Consider the following 17,233-nt stretch of genomic DNA (forward strand, 5'->3'; position numbering starts at 1 on the left):
CAGTACCATGTGAGTTGTCTCAGAGTTCTCATCTCAGAGTAACAAATCTGTGTGGTGATAACAGGATTTTGTGTGTTTGTCACAGTGGTCTTCAGAATAGGGTGTCAAAACTTGCATTTTTTCCCACTGCATTACTGGAAAAGATACATTTACTGTATATCCTAATATTCCTGTAAGAAACAAGTTTTTTCACTGTACCTAAAGGGCAAGGTAAGAAAGGAACTGTGTTGTCCAGCTTTGCCTTGCATTTGGGCTGTTTCCTGTTGAAGCAGTTTCCTTGGGAGTCAAGAACTCATCAGAAATATTTTGGCAGAGATTACATGTTTTCTCTTGTTGAGTCACGCTGTTACAACTACTCTAGAAAAAATGAAACTTTCCATATCATTAAGATAAGTTTTAGTGTCTTAGCGTGCAAACTTCCCTGCAAGATGCTCCTCAGTTAAGGTAGGAAATCAATGTTGTGTTTTTCTGACTGAAAGCTTTCAGGAAGGATATGACAAAAATAAATCCACAACTCTGCTTCCTTGGCAGAGGCAGTGCTGTAGGCTGGCTGCTGAATGACAAACCAGTTATATCATTAACATGCTCTGCTACAACTGCAGGATTGCCCAGAAGAAAAACAAGAGTAATTGGGTCCTTTGCATTTAAACTTCCGGGCTGAAGATCTAACCAGAGGATTGAGCAGCTGGCAGGGTGGGCCTGATACAGAACACAGCAAAATTATAAAATGGTTTACTTTTTGTTATCGTGGACCTTTTTGTTGTAGTTTGAAGATGAATATCTGAAGTTCTGCAAGACAGATTAAAGCACAGGCACCAGCAGTGCACGCAAAGAATCTATTCCCAGGACCATGAAAGGATGCCAAGCCATTCTGCTTTCAATTACGTGAGTATTATACCTCCTGCTCCAAAGACTGCAAGGACAGATTTGACTTTTGGCTTTTCCTTGCCATCGTTTTCTGGGGACACTTAGGGTAAGAGCATCCCAGGTTCAGCCTGCCTGACACTGCTGCAGCCAAGCTGACATCCTGACACATCCTGGTTTCCAGTGGTAAGTATGAGGAAGCAGTTTTGTGCTGTTTACAAAGATTGGGAAAGTGTGCTTTCATCTTGCATCACAGGCTGGTCAATAGTTTCATTCCTCCCTCCCTTTTCTACTGCTTCTGCTTTTTCTTTGAGGCAGGGATCTGGGACCTGGGTTATGTCCCTTCTGCACTGCTCACTTGTCCTTTCTCAGCAGAAAAGCAACAGGCAGCTCTCAGTGTGGACACTGACATAGAGGAGGAAAGAGAGGAAGAGAGCGGGGCGGGAGAATGCAGGATCCTTCCGTGTGAGACTGGGAACGGGAAGTGCTTAAAGAGTGCATCATGCCCAGTTTGGGAACTGCTTGTGCTGCTGTTGGATAAACGGGAACATTTAAAGCAAGAAAGCTTCAAACATAATTACCACTTCTCTATCTTATCCCCATCTACTGCTGGTAAAGGCTCATGCAGTGTCTCTGCTTGGAACATCTGCAGTTACAAAGGCACAGCTTTGTTGCAGAACCATGTGCTTCTCTTAGGAAAACGTAGCGTAGATGGAGGCATGTGACTTGTTTTAGACAGTATTAAAGAGAAGGTTAATTATAGCTTAAACTTGGAAGGGGAGAGAAAACACCTAAAAGGTGCATCTTTGTTCAATGCTAAACATGCAGTTACTCTGGAGGAAAAGCAGTTGAAGAGTATTCTCATCTTAAAAGACAGCAGCTTTCTCCTTCTTTAGAGTCTTTGATTTCAAAAGAAGTTTTGAGCCATGCTGCACCTCAATTTGAAAGCTAATGATCTGGGAGGCAGGTGGCTGGTACCTGGTCTGTGTGTGTGGAGCAGCTTGTGGAGAGCATTTTTGCACATCCTCAAACCTTCCTGAGTCTGGATAATGTGATAAATCGCCTGACAATCGCCCTGACATTTCTTGGCATTTTAAGCAGCTTGCTGAAATGGACTGCTTGGTTTGTGACCTGTGGCATAGTCACACCAGTGACTTCTTTTTCTGAGAGAAACCAGAAGCCCGGCCCAGTGTAGATCCATCTGTGATGAGAGGTGGCTGAGCCTGGATGTTAGGAAAAAGTGGCTTCTTCTGAAAAAACAGCTGGTATGTACCTCAATTCTCCACAAATGCGTGGTGATGAAGCTGTAACAGATAGAAGAGAGTGCCCATTTCACACTGAATCATGTACAGGCTCTTCTTCGCCAAAACTCTTCTCAAATTAATTAATTTTTTTTACTGTATAAGAGAGATGCAGTTTTGAAGACAAAAATATACAGTAACATGTCTCATTGAACCCAGAGTTAATATTTTGAAAACTGAAGTCTTCCCTATTGAAGAGCAAGAACCATTTCAGCTGCTAAAGGGAAGAGGTGGCTTTGGGGAAGTTGATGACATCCTTTCACTAAAAGACTATTTCCCTTCTCCTCTCTGCCCCACAGCTTTGCCTCTATTTTACAATGTTATGCTTATCGGCTATCCTCTGTAGTAGTCAGAAAATACAAGGGGATCTCAATCTTCCAATTTCTTTTTCTCTTAACCTAATGTGCAATGCTCATGTCAGTGCAGTGGGACTGAAGGTTGCTATGAGGTGCATTTGGGCTCTCTGTGGGCTTTGCCACCCTTGATCACACAGACGCTGCTGTGGGCCCTCTGACAAGTGGCAGGAATCAGTCCATCTGTCTGCTTTCAGGCAGGTACTTCTTGGTGCAAGAGGGCAGCAAAAGGTGACAATTTCTGAACACAGAAAAGAAATGGTAACTGCAATAGGAATATTAGTGTTTGAATTCAAAGGACTTGCCTTTCAGAGCTGGTAGGACGACTCCCTGCCCCTTTATGCAAACAGCATGCTTGTCTATTTGACCAACCATGTATTACTTCAGTCAGGTTAAAATGAATGCCATCAAACCTCCTCTCTCAAAATTGCCTTTGATGTTTACAGAGAGATACTTTGCTTCAGACTGTGTGTTGTGCTTCAGAGAGAATATCATTCCTGTTTTTCATTTTCTGTTGACAACATATGACTGTAGTGTCCTAGGAAATTAAAGGATGCTGAGTGTTTCTACAGTACTGTCCTTAACTAAACAATTTGACTCCAACACTTAATATAATACATGCATCACTCTATATATTGATAATATTTTACAGACTTCCATAAGTTGGTTGAGCTGAGATGTTCTGTTTCTCAGCACAGTGAACAACCCCCAGTGCCTACCAGACAAAAAGTATCGAAAGTAGAGATACAGGGAGATGAATGCAGTCTGCCTGGAAACTACTTCTGCACTTAATAGTGGAGGAAGTGATTCTGAAAGAATGACTTGCGCAAAATGGTTGCATCAGCCTTTCCAGCAATGGGAGTTGACTGACAAAAAGAAGAGACTGACACTAAATTTTATCTTTACAATCTCTTCTCATTTTTTGTGTCCCCAGTCAGCAGCAATGGTAGAATTGGTTGAAAGTGAGTTTGAAGGGTGAGCCATGCGTGCTGGACAATCCTGGACTCTTCAGAAGCCATGGTTTCCTCAGGGGAGCCACCACTAGAGAGAAGAGACGCAAACTGTTATGATTCACTGGCTGACTAGTTAAAGGACACTGGGAAACTGGGAACATGAAGTTTTGTTTGAAGAGAACAATATTTTGAGGCTGAAATATTTTCTCACTTCGGGACTATCACCTCATCAGACCTGCCAAAAATTTCCAGCTTTTGTTGTGCTTGCAGGTATGAAGTGACCATTCAGATGCCTTGACCAGCACACAAGGAGACTGAAACACAGCATGCAGTACACAAGGTAAGTACTTAACTTATTCAGTGTTTATGAGTAGTGTTCATCTGCAGTACTGGAACTGTTTGCAGTTCAAACTTGGTGTTCTTTGGCACCTGTGGCAGGAAACACAGCCCTTCTTTACATTAAAATCAGTATTGTTCTAATTACATCCACTGTTTATAGGGTGACAGTAACATCTATATCACATCTATTACTGGTGTTGTTTTACAGAAAAGTCTGATAGCCTTCATTTCATATCAGGTTGTTCTGCCTTTCCAGTAAAGAATGTGAATTGCTTACACAGTGTGCAAAAGGGTGTGGCAAGAGCTCTGCTTTTAGAAGCCCTGAGGCTGGTGAGACTCCATGCAGAGGACCCCCAGATCCCTTCCGAGAAAGTTTGTGCTGTTGGAAACCTCAGCCCACTGGAAGGGCTGAGAGGGAGAGCAGGCTCTGATTGGGCTTCTGCCTGCCATGTAACCATACAGAATGGGCAGGCTGATGCTGCACGGGCTGTGAGCATTTGTAATCATGGAATCACAGAATCATTTTGGTTTAAAAAGGCCCTTAAGACCATTGAGTCAAACCATTAACCAAATACTGCCAAGCCTACCACTAAACTATGTCCCTAAGCACCATGTCTTCATGTCTTTTAATTACCTCCAGGGATGGTGACTCCACCACTTCCCTGGGCAGTCTGCGCTAGTCCTTGACTGGCCTTTTTGTGATTTTTTTCCCCTAATATCCCGTCTAAACTTCCCGTGGTGCAACTTGAAGCTGTTTCCTCTTTTCCTATTGCTTGTTACCTGGGAGGAGAGACTGACCCCACTCACTACACTGACTCCCACTGACTACAGACTCATTTCAGGCAGTTGTAGAGAATGATAAAGTCCCCTCTGAGCCTCCATTTTCTCCAGGCTAAACAACTATAGCTCCCACAGCTGGTTCTCTTAAGACTTACAGTCTAGACTCTTCCCCAGCTCCATTGCTCTGCTCTGCACAGGCTCCAGTACCTCAATGTCCTTCTTGAAGTGAGAGGACCAGAACTGAACACAGGATTTGAGGTGTGACTTCACCAGTGCCGAGTACATGGAGACAATCACTGCTCTGGTCCAGTTAGTCACACTATTTCTGATTCAGGCCAGGATGCCATTGGCCTTCTTGGCCACCTGGACATATACTGGATATTCAGCTGCCTGTTGACCAGTGCCTCCAGATCCTTTTCTGCTAGGCAGCTTTCTAGCCACTCTGACCACAGCATTTAGTGTTGCTGGAGTTGTTGTGACCTAAGTGCAGCACATGGTACTTCATTCTGTTGAGTCTCATCCAACTGGCCTCAGGCCATGGATCCATCCAATCCAGATCCCTCTGTAGAGCCTCCTTACCCTACAGCAGATCAACACTCCCACCCAACTTGGTGTTGTCTGCAAACTGACTGTGCACTTGATCCCCTCATTCAGATCATTGATGATCTAACCATCTTCCCCTATTTGGAACTGAAACATCCAGCTGTAGCTTCTTTGCTGAGAGGAAGCATAATGTGAGAGATGAAAGAGGTGAGAGCAATAGCCAATGTGCCTATAGAATAGCAGGATACTAAGAATGGTCCAGGGATAAGAAACACACCGTGGTTGCAGGGCTGAGAAGGTCAAATAGGAGAGGAAGATTCACATCACAGGATAACATTTTAAAAAAATTAATCTGAGATTACTAAAAAAGTGGTGCAGGATTTCAAGAGTTTTCAGCTGCTGTTTGAAATTAAAATTTGACCCTACCATCTATTTTTTCTGTTTCCTAAAGCAAAATGTCCATCCAAGCAAAACACAAATCAAGAATTACAAACACCTGGCAAGTGTTGGCCATCTACATGGTCCTGGCTGCAAGTCTCTCCGAGCAACAAGCACTGAAGCAGGCCTGTCCTTCATGCGATGCCAGTCAGCTTTGCAATTGCTCCTCCATGGGCTTGGAATTCATTCCCCCTGGGCTCACGGCCAAAATCACAGGGTTAAACCTGGCTCACAACAGGATAAAGCACATCCAATCCCAGGACCTGCAGCAGGCTGTGAACCTGAAAACCCTGCTGCTGCAGTCCAATGAAATCAGCTCCATAGATGAGGACTCCTTTCAGTCCCTGGAAAAACTGGAGCTCTTGGACTTATCAAATAACAGCTTGGCTCACTTGTCCCCTGTGTGGTTTGGGCACCTTTTTTCACTCCAGCGCCTCTATCTTCAAGGCAATTCCTACAGAGACCTGGGGCAGAGCTCCCCCTTTTCTAGGCTGAGGAACCTGAGCTCTCTCCACCTGGGCAACCCACAGTTCAGCGTGATAAGGCAAGGGAACTTTGAGGGCATTGAGTTTCTGCACAAGCTGTGGATTGATGGTAGCAATCTCAGTCAGTATGAGCAGGGAAGTTTGAAATCAATTAAGGAGATAAATCACATGATCATAAACCTAAGAAATAGTAATATATTCTCAGAAATTGTTAGGGACCTTGTGCACTCTGTCGCTTGGCTGGAAGTGGCAGAAATCAAATTACCGGTTGATAGAAAAAGCTTGGTGCAGAGTTCTACACGTCCTTTTAGGATACAAAAACTTACCTTCAAAGAAGCTTTATTCACAGATCAAAGTATCAGCCCAAAAATAGTGTCACTGAAGGAAATCACCTCTTTAAAAGAGTTACAGGCAATCAATTGCGTGCTTGAGGGGACGGGAATATGGAACACTAAAGAAATTGAAAAGAGTGGGCAAAGTTTTGTTGAAACCATAACGATAACAAAGTTAGTGATTCAGAAATTTCATTTGTTTATTGACCTGGGAGGCATGGAGTCACAAATAAACAAACTAAAAAGACTCACCATCACAAGCTCTAATGTTTTCATGGTACCATGCAACCTTGCAAGAAATTTTTCATCACTTCTGTATCTGGACTTTCACGATAATTTGCTTGTAAATAAGCGTTTAGAGGAGACAATCTGTGAACGTTCTTGGCCTTCATTGCAAACTTTAAATTTAAGTCAGAACTCTCTAAAATCTCTGGAACTGACTGCAAAGTATATATCTCGTCTACCCAAATTGAATAATCTTGACATTAGCCTAAATAATTTTGGTGAGATTCCAGATGAGTGTAAATGGCCAGAACACCTGAAATATTTAAACCTATCCAGCACTCAAATTCCTGAAGTAACAAGCTGCATTCCTCAAACACTAGAAGTGTTGGACGTCAGTGGAAACAACCTGAAGGAGTTTGGACTGCAGCTCCCATCTCTGAAGGAGCTGTACCTCACAAGAAACCAGCTGAAGACGCTGCCAGGTGCCGCACCCATTCCAAACTTAGTGTCCTTGTCCGTCAGAAGAAACAAGCTGAACAGTTTCTCCAAGGAGGAGTTTGAGTCCTTCAGGAGAATGGAGCTGCTGGATGCCAGTGACAACAACTTCATCTGCTCCTGTGAGTTCCTCTCCTTCGTCCACCACGAGGCCGGGCTAGCCCAGGTGCTGGTGGGGTGGCCGGACAGGTACGTGTGTGACTCTCCGCTGGCGGTGAGAGGGGCGCAGGTTGGCGCCTGTGCACCTCTCCCTGATGGAGTGCCACAGGTCCCTGGTGGTGTCGTTGATCTGCGTCCTGGTGTTCCTGGTCATCCTGCTGCTGGTGGCCGTCGGCTACAAGTACCACGTGGTGTGGTACCTGCGGATGACGTGGGCGTGGCTGCAAGCCAAGCGGAAGCCCAAGCGCGCCCCGCCAAAGGACGTCTGCTACGACGCTTTTGTCTCCTACAGCGAGAACGACTCCGAGTGGGTGGAGAACACCATGGTGCAGGAGCTGGAGCAGGCCTGCCCTCCCTTCCGGCTCTGCCTGCACAAGCGGGACTTTGTGCCGGGGAAGTGGATCGTGGACAACATCATCGACTCCATTGAGAAGAGTCGCAAAACGCTCTTTGTGCTGTCAGAGCACTTTGTGCAGAGCGAGTGGTGCAAGTACGAGCTGGACTTCTCGCATTTCCGCCTCTTTGATGAGAACAACGACGCGGCGATTCTCATCCTCCTGGAGCCCATTCAGAGCAAAGCCATTCCCAAGAGGTTCTGCAAGCTGCGGAAGATCATGAACACAAAGACATACCTTGAGTGGCCTGCCAGTGAACAGCAGCAGCAGGTGTTTTGGGAAAACTTGAAAGGAGCCTTGAAGTCATAAAAGTCAGCAGTGCCCATTTCAACATATTTCCACAAAAGGCAGTATATTGCTATTTCTTGCTGCTAAAATTCCTTTCTTTCTTATTTTTCTTTCTAACTGCAGTTGGCTTTGTTTTATATAGAGATAATTGTCATTTTACCAACTGGAAAAGGCCCTTTTCAGGCTTTCCAGTGATGTGATGCTCTGGTCTTTAAAAGTCCCGGCCAATATTCCAAAAGTCCATGATATTTGGAAACCATGTTGGACTCCATATACTTTTCTAAGTCCATTTTGCAGAGTGCGGGGTATTTCTGTATGTTTTACTCCTGTTACCACTCTCCCCAACTGGTTTCTATCAATGCCATTGTAATTTTCAAATGAAATTAAACACCATGGGCTTCAATCAATATTTCCCTGTGTCCATTTCTTCCTGGGAATGCTTGTTTTTCTCTTCATGATCATCACCACTTTCCTTCCTACCTACTCGCGGAAATAACCGAAGCCTTCTATTTTTGGATGTCAGACTGTGTTTCTAATGTGTGGGCTAGATGGTGTTGCAGACTGGCTCAGTTTTAAATTTTGCTCTTCTACTTTGCAGAGCATATTTATGTAATCACTGGGCCATGCAAGTCTGACAGTTGTACTTAGCTTTCTTTGTAGTCAGTGAAGAAAATCACAGGGATAAGAGGCAGTTCACCTCTCTACTTCAGTGTGAGGTATCTCCTAGAATTACCATATTGCTCTCCACTGATTACAAAGGGAGTCTAGACAAGCAGGTGGATACAGATGTTTACATTAAGGTAGTCAGTCCCACACTGAGTGCTTGGATTTCCTGTGTTTTAGAATTTCTTATGGGAACATGAAATTGTCTCTGAGGGGATTAAGTTAGGTGTGGTTTCTCTAACTCAATTCATTTTCATGTTCCCCATTGCTTGTTTTGCTGGAGTTTAAGTACAGGAAATCTAGATCTTGATTAAATTTTAGACATGCAATTGTTTTGTGGTGAAATACTAAAGCCTTGGTGTATGGGCTGACTAAGTATTTAAAAAAATAGCAAAATATGTGTATATTTTCTGTTGCTATATTTATACATCTTCACGTATATATGTGTGTGTATGTGCTTTTATAAATGTGTATCTATTCACACTCCTGTGTGTACGTGTGCCTACACAAGATAATTTCTGTAGGTGCAGCCTGCAAACACCACTTTCAGTTCTGTTTTCCTGTTCAATGTTATCTCCAGGGCTACCAAGTCTGCTAGGAAGCAATCTTTCTGTTAACTCTCTTGGAGAAATATAGCTCATGGCTTAATCAAGGCTGAACTCCAGGTAGTTGATGAGTGAATCATCCAAGAGCAAATACTGAGCCCTGATAAAATAAATTAGGAGAAATGTGTGCCTAGAGTTAAGAAGGGAAATAAATCTTGCCAGTCATTACAAAGAGAGGGTCAAAGAGAGATGTGGAAGAAGCCTTAGTTTTCATACAGTACACTCTACGATAGACCCAGACTTTTGTGTGTTGGCACATTTAAAAGGACTGATAATGTAACTGCTGTTATGCCAATCAGATCACCCAGGTGGGAATTCCCCTGCTTATATTGTCAAGGTTGAGAGGTGAAGTGGAAACAGAACAGCAGCGTGAGAGGAAGCTGGGCAAAGAATGATCAGCAAGAGAGAGACAAAACACAACACAGGTTAACTGGCTTGCAGGCACTGGAGCTGCAGGTGGCATGTCTGGGAATCTTTTCAGCACACAGGTGAGTTTTCAGGTAGGTGAAGGATGGACATGCAGGGAAAGACGGTAGAGCTGCAATGCCAGAGCAAGAAGCAAACAGCAAGAAGCAAACAGGGAGCCCTGGAAGAGGCAACCTAATCTCTGCCACCAATCCTCCTCTGCAAGGGGGATGCAGGGTGCTCAGGGCTGCTGAGCAGAAGTGTGGGGTGGGAAGGGATTTCTGGCTGCCAGCAAAAGTAGAGCAGGAAGGTGCAATCCCAGGCATCTGGCAGGGATGGTTCTCCTGAGAGGTGTGACATGCTGATGAGACCAGTGTCCTCTGGGAAATGGGAGAGAGGAAAGCAGCAAATGAGGAAGAGACAAATTGGGTCAGACTGCCATTTCTGCACAGTTTCCTTGTGGGAGGTTGCCTTGTCCTATTTGTCCTATTTGTGTGCTGTCTCCCCTGGGTGAGGATACCAACTGCCCAGGGAAGGCTGGGAGTGAAGGTGGGGTGCCTTGGTTTCAGGAATTTGTCCAGGAAAGAGCTCACTGAACAATGGCCTCGGGACATCAGCTGCCTCCTCACCTAACTGTGACCTGCTGCGCACCTTCTGTGTTGGAAGCAAGCAGAGGCATGGCCGTGTGTGTGTGGATGTGTGGCTGTGCTTACGTGCTGTGAGGGCAGTGCTGGGGGCTGGGAACTGGGACATGCATAACCCACACACTGCCAGGTGGAGAGCAGCAGCCTTCCCCAGTCTGCTTGTGGTTTGGCCTCATTCACCAACCAGTGGCTTTCCCTCTGCAGGCTCCATAGCACTGCTCAAATTTACCTGCCCCCATGTAGCTGGGTAGTGCTCCCCAAGCTAGAATCAATTTGCACGCCACTGGTGCTTTATTTTAGGTCTTACATTAACCTTCCCATTTGTGAGTGTTTATAGAACCTCATTTTGTTATCAGTCATGGTTTTGTTTAAGAATACGTGTGTATTTCCTCAAATACTTCTACTCATGTGGGCCAGGGAAAATAAGCTTGAGCATGTCTGATGGCTTGGACCCTTTTTCCATAACTCAGAAACATTTTGAATGCCTGGTTTATCACAGCGCCTTATGGTATAAGGGCATCTGTGTAAGTTTATGTATTTTTAGTTGCATTTCAGTTTCATTTTGGCTTTTTAATTCCCAGCACAGCAGGGAGAAGTGATTTCTTCATAGGGCAATGATATCATGGACTGGGGCTGTATGGGGCTGTGCAGAGGCCTGAAATGACCTCGTAAATCAGGGTCTCAAGCAGAATCATTAGGCAGGAATCAGAAGGAGATGAGAATGGCTGAAAGTGAATGAGGGTGGGAGTGGGATTCCTCTGGGTGTGTGTTGAGATTACAGATAAGCAAAAAACCTGGAAAGTCAGCATCCTGAGTCACCAAATGCAGTTAAGTCCTGCAGTACCTGTATGGTTTCAGGCTGGTAAGGTGGAGAGCCATTAGGCTCTGCTGGTATTTCCTGTGCGGTACCTGCCCGGCTCCCTTGTGTGCTGCCAATTTTCCACCTATAAATAACCTGCCTATAGACAGCTTTGGACTGATCAGGTTGCCTTGTTGCTTCATTTTCTAAAAGTAAGTATTTGATGACAACTGTAAAAATACCACCTAAATCTGTTGCTAGTAAAACTCACACTACTCCTAGATGTACTCCTTTAGCCTACACCCTGCATTATTCCAGTTACTCTTGGGAGACCAAAAAGCCCTGCAAAAGAGCCTCATCTGGACAGCAGATGAGTCTAACTACAGACCACAATTTTTTGTTTGGCATTCATGGGACCAAATATCTAGGTATCTAAACTGTGATACCCCATTTTAAGGCAATTAGATAATTTCTCTTGGAGTCATCACATCTTAATCTGGATATCCAGGACACACTATATTATCCTCCACCACTTTGGAGGACATGGTGGATGACCAGTTCAGCTGTGGGCATCTAAAGACAGGGAAGAGAACTTTGTCCTTCAAGATCCAAAGCTCTACATCAGAGCCAGACAGAGATAAAAGGAAAGTAACACAAGGGGTCAAAATGTTTATAGTCCTGCAGGTGGGAAGAGATGGAATGACTGAAAAAATTATCCATAACTTTTCTTCCCCTCCCCATATGCCCAAGCCATCTCAGTCAATTTTACTGCTTTTGGATAATCTTAAGCAGTTACAGCTAAAAATAATGCAGCTGGAAGGGTGGGACTTCTCTGTATTGACTTGTATATGTGGGTCAACTACTGTAAAACAAATCAGAATATTAATTCAGAGTAGATCTTCTGCACAGAATCTCAGTGGGATGACTGAGGGAGAAAGCAGTTCTTAAGGAGCCAATCTAACCTGATTAACTTGATAGAGAGCCCACAATGATTTTGTGAACTCATTTAATGGCCTCTTTGGGGATTGTTCACTCTTTCCACCCTCAATAAGATACCTACTGAGGTAGTTGGGTTTTGTGGCAGGCTGGGGAAAATGACATTTTAAAAATGCTCTTTGATCCTTGTCATGAAAGGTTATATTTCAGTATGCAGTAAAGGTTTTAAAGGGAAAAGACCTCTCTTAGGCTTCAAAAATTATTTTTTCAGCTCCTCAGGAGGATAGAGGAGCTAAAGGCATCCTGTTGGGAGTAAAGACAAGCTGTATAGTGCAGGAAGCTCTGTAAAGAAAAAGAAAAGCTATGCCAAATCATCATTATGAAAACTGTGAGAGGAAGGTAGATTAACACAGGATCCTCATCTGTGTGGCTTCCCTTGAATCATTTCAGTCCAGAAGACCAGAAACAGGCAGTGGGGCTGGAAGAAGCTGTCTAGTCCAGTCAGCTGATGGGATCTGGGCCCCTGGTTCTTCCTTTTGGCTTGGCCTGATCTTCTCTCTGCCACAGGTTCCCAAAACAGCAAAAGGCATTGGCAGAGGAGAAGGATGTGGCAGTAAAAAGGAAGATCTGAGACAGTAGGCAGCAATGGTCAGTTTTACAAGCTTAAATTTCATTAGCAAGTATCAGACTGATGGTCACATAAGAGTCATCCAGGCAAGTGTTTGTTTCCCTGCTCACTGGACATTTACAATCAGAGTAGGAAAAGGCATATAAGATGAAAATTGGACTGAAACAAATGCATTTCTTTTCTTCCTATTGTCAGAATAGAGATTAGACATATGCTTGAAGTAAGTATCAAACCTGAATGCTACTATCTACTGTAAGATGCTGACTCTTCATGATGTAACCAGGATTTAAAACACATACAGGAGGCTCCCTGTGGTAAAAAAAATGGATAAACAAAATAATATTCACAGATTCAGGCGAAAAGACATGAGGTGAGATTGAAGTATGAAGGCTACTTACTAAACAGGAGGAGGATCAGAGTAGTAAATGAATCTGTTTCAACTCTGAACTGTGTTAAAACCAAATATTTTAACAGTGCCTTCAACAAGACAGAACAGTAAAACTTATATTTTAGATTTATCCAAAATGCAGCTTCTCCAAGACAAGCTATGCATCTTATATTTGCTCTGACTGTGTTTCATATTTTAGGCAATATAATGACTGCACACACCTGGCAAGTGTTGGCCATCTACATGGTCCTGGCTGCAAGCCTCTCCGAGCAACAAGCACTGAAGCAGGCCTGTCCTTCATGCGATGCCAGTCAGCTTTGCAATTGCTCCTCCATGGGCTTGGAATTCATTCCCCCTGGGCTCACGGCCAAAATCACAGGGTTAAACCTGGCTCACAACAGGATAAAGCACATCCAATCCCAGGACCTGCAGCAGGCTGTGAACCTGAAAACCCTGCTGCTGCAGTCCAATGAAATCAGCTCCATAGATGAGGACTCCTTTCAGTCCCTGGAAAAACTGGAGCTCTTGGATTTATCAAATAACAGCTTGGCTCACTTGTCCCCTGTGTGGTTTGGGCACCTTTTTTCACTCCAGCACCTCCATCTTCAAGGCAATTCCTACAGAGACCTGGGGCAGAGCTCCCCCTTTTCTAGGCTGAGGAACCTGAGCTCTCTCCACCTGGGCAACCCACAGTTCAGCGTGATAAGGCAAGGGAACTTTGAGGGCATTGAGTTTCTGCACAAGCTGTGGATTGATGGTAGCAATCTCAGTCAGTATGAGCAGGGAAGTTTGAAATCAATTAAGGAGATAAATCACATGATCATAAACCTAAGAAGTAGTAATACATTCTCAGAAATTGTTAGGGACCTTGTGCACTCTGTCGCTTGGCTGGAAGTGAGAAGAATAGCATTCAGTAGTGTTGCAGAAATGCAAGTATTGAGAGTCATGTCTTCATCTTTTGCAAAGAAAATTTCTTTTAGACAGACTTTACTAACAGACGCTACTGTGCCTGAGATTGTCAGCATTTTAGAAGACATGCCAAAATTAGTGGAGCTGGAGCTGGTAGACTGTAGACTCTTGGGAACTGGACAGTGGAAAATGGAATTTCAAGCAAAGAAATCACAGACACTTAGAGTTTTCACAATAAAGAATTTAGCTATAGAAGAATTTTATTTGTTTACAGATCTTCAGCCTGTGGAAGATCTACTATCTCTTTTTACGAGAGTCACAGTTCAAAACACCAAGGTTTTTTTGGTACCCTGTAAAATTTCCCAACACCTTCAGTCATTAATATATCTTGACCTTAGTGCAAATTTGCTTGGAGACCTAAGTTTAGAACATTCAGCCTGTCAGGGTGCTTGGCCATCACTTCAAACTCTAAATTTAAGTCAGAATTCATTGAGTGACTTAGAAATGACAAGTAAAAGTTTATCTCACCTAGGAAACCTAATTGTTTTAGACATTAGCCTAAATAACTTTGGTGAGATTCCAGATGAGTGTAAATGGCCAGAACACCTGAAATATTTAAACCTATCCAGCACTCAAATTCCTGAAGTAACAAGCTGCATTCCTCAAACACTAGAAGTGTTGGACGTCAGTGGAAACAACCTGAAGGAGTTTGGACTGCAGCTCCCATCTCTGAAGGAGCTGTATCTCACAAGAAACCAGCTGAAGACGCTGCCAGGTGCCGCACCCATTCCAAACTTAGTGTCCTTGTCCATCAGAAGAAACAAGCTGAACAGTTTCTCCAAGGAGGAGTTTGAGTCCTTCAGGAGAATGGAGCTGCTGGATGCCAGTGACAACAACTTCATCTGCTCCTGTGAGTTCCTCTCCTTCGTCCACCACGAGGCCGGGCTAGCCCAGGTGCTGGTGGGGTGGCCGGACAGGTACGTGTGTGACTCTCCGCTGGCGGTGAGAGGGGCGCAGGTTGGCGCTGTGCACCTCTCCCTGATGGAGTGCCACAGGTCCCTGGTGGTGTCGTTGATCTGCGTCCTGGTGTTCCTGGTCATCCTGCTGCTGGTGGCCGTCGGCTACAAGTACCACGTGGTGTGGTACCTGCGGATGACGTGGGCGTGGCTGCAAGCCAAGCGGAAGCCCAAGCGCGCCCCGCCAAAGGACGTCTGCTACGACGCTTTTGTCTCCTACAGCGAGAACGACTCCGAGTGGGTGGAGAACACCATGGTGCAGGAGCTGGAGCAGGCCTGCCCTCCCTTCCGGCTCTGCCTGCACAAGCGGGACTTTGTGCCGGGGAAGTGGATCGTGGACAACATCATCGACTCCATTGAGAAGAGTCGCAAAACGCTCTTTGTGCTGTCCGAGCACTTTGTGCAGAGCGAGTGGTGCAAGTACGAGCTGGACTTCTCGCATTTCCGCCTCTTTGATGAGAACAACGACGCGGCGATTCTCATCCTCCTGGAGCCCATTCAGAGCAAAGCCATTCCCAAGAGGTTCTGCAAGCTGCGGAAGATCATGAACACAAAGACATACCTCGAGTGGCCTCTCGAAGAAGAGCAGCAGCAGGTGTTTTGGTATAATTTGAAAATAGCTCTAAGGTCCTAGACAGGGACACTAAGAAATAAATATGTAGTGAATTTACTCTGGATTTGTTTCACTTGCCTGTTTGTTCCATCACTTATCTGCATCTCAACAACAGAAAGCTGGGCCACTGCAAATTCTAACACTTGCTATGTGATAAATATTTTTGAAGATATTGTTCTGAATAGTTGTTCAGGTTTGGGCTGGGAGAGAGTTAATGTTCTTCATAGCTCCTTCTGTGGTGCTGTGGTTTGTATTTGTGCCCAAAACAGTCTCCATAACACAGTGGCTTTTTAGTTATTGCTCAACAGTGCTTGCACAGCATCAAGGTATTTTCTGTTTCTCACGTTGTCCTGCCGCTAAGCAGGTAGGTGGTGCATCATAATTTGGGGGGGGCGGGGGGGGGGACGACACAGCAAGGACAGCTGATCCCAGCTGACCAAAAGGATGTCCCATACATAATGTCATGACCCATGACCACATAATCAGCACTAAAAGTTGTGGGAAAGAAAGAGTAAGGGAGGATGTTTGGGGCTACCATATTTGCCTTCCAAAGTAAAAGTCCTGCTTTCATGGCAATGGCTAAACATTTGCCTGTTGATGGAAAGTAATAAATTAATTCTTTCTTCTGCTTTGCTTGTGAGCACAGCTTTTACTTTACCTGTTGAACTGCCTTAATCTGAACTCCCAAGTTTTCTCACTTTTACCCTTCAGATTTTCTCCCCTGTTCCACTGGGGGGAGAGTGAGAGAGTGGATGTGTGGTGCTGAGCTGCCTTCTGTGGTTAAATAAGAGTAGTTATCTACACACGTTAAGCAGCAGTATGATCAAAAGCTGTTTCATTTAAATATTTAATGATGAAAAGTTGTTTAGATATACAGCTATGTAGTTTACATGTCTTCATCTTTGCAAAAGTTTCAGGAGAGGACCTGCCTAGCCAAGGGTTTTTCTGCATTCTTTGTACAAACCACTTCTCATCAAATGCTATAAAAGTCAGTTTTTGCAGCAAAGAATTTTATCCCAGCTCTCCTAGTCAGTGAATCTAAGGACTGATTCTCTGTATTTCATTGTCACAGAAAATTAAATGCCCAGATCTGAAAATCGTGGCTGCAAGGCATAATGTAGAAATGTGCTTTCTCACTGCAGTTCTGTCTGTTGTAGCTTTTAGTTTCTATAACTTCCTTTATGAAAGACATTTATGGAGGATGATTTCAGTCTAATTTCATTGTACTATATGTTGCAATAGATGCTTTGGAGTAGGGTTCAAATACTCTTCTGACTTGTACAAGTGGAGTTTAAGCTGCTCTCAGCTTAAACAGTGTGGGAAACACAAACATCGTCCTTGAATCCAACACCACGTTCCTCTCTATGTTCAGGAACCTTAACATAGGCATGAAAAGAATGTTTCCTACCTTTTGCTCTCTCTGTAGATGTAGTCCACAAAACTCGAGTGGGTGGAGAACATCCCACATAGGATATTGTGTTTGCTGTTAGGTGGGGTTGTGTTTTCTTGAGAGGGTTACTGGGACAAGGGTCCTAATTGAAAAATTGAACTGGCACCAGACCCATCCTTCAGAGCTGATGTAAAAATAAAGTAATTTTTTTGGATATTTTTCTTGCAGCCATAGAAAATTCTGAGTGAACCCTAATATCTTGATTCTGATAGGCCAGAAGGACTATG

General features: G+C 44.3%; 2 protein-coding genes across 2 annotated transcripts; both read left to right on the forward strand.

Moving 5' to 3' along the window:
• The first annotated feature begins 704 nt into the window (after positions 1 to 704).
• Positions 705 to 8,357, forward strand: LOC118686661 (toll-like receptor 2 type-1). The gene is given in 4 exon segments (XM_054514771.1): positions 705 to 1,050; positions 3,742 to 3,811; positions 5,585 to 7,346; positions 7,348 to 8,357. Coding segments are annotated over 3 exon segments (2,400 nt in total). The 5' UTR covers positions 705 to 1,050; positions 3,742 to 3,797; the 3' UTR covers positions 7,972 to 8,357.
• Positions 8,358 to 13,225: 4,868 nt separating this feature from the next.
• LOC118686662 (toll-like receptor 2 type-2) lies at positions 13,226 to 15,577 on the forward strand. Its single transcript, XM_036382974.1, has one exon. The coding sequence runs from the start codon at positions 13,226 to 13,228 to the stop codon at positions 15,575 to 15,577; it is 2,352 nt and encodes a 783-aa protein (XP_036238867.1).
• Positions 15,578 to 17,233: the final 1,656 nt, after the last annotated feature.

The sequence above is a fragment of the Molothrus ater genome, chromosome 4, assembly GCF_012460135.2.
Source record: "Molothrus ater isolate BHLD 08-10-18 breed brown headed cowbird chromosome 4, BPBGC_Mater_1.1, whole genome shotgun sequence".
Lineage (NCBI taxonomy): Eukaryota > Metazoa > Chordata > Aves > Passeriformes > Icteridae > Molothrus > Molothrus ater.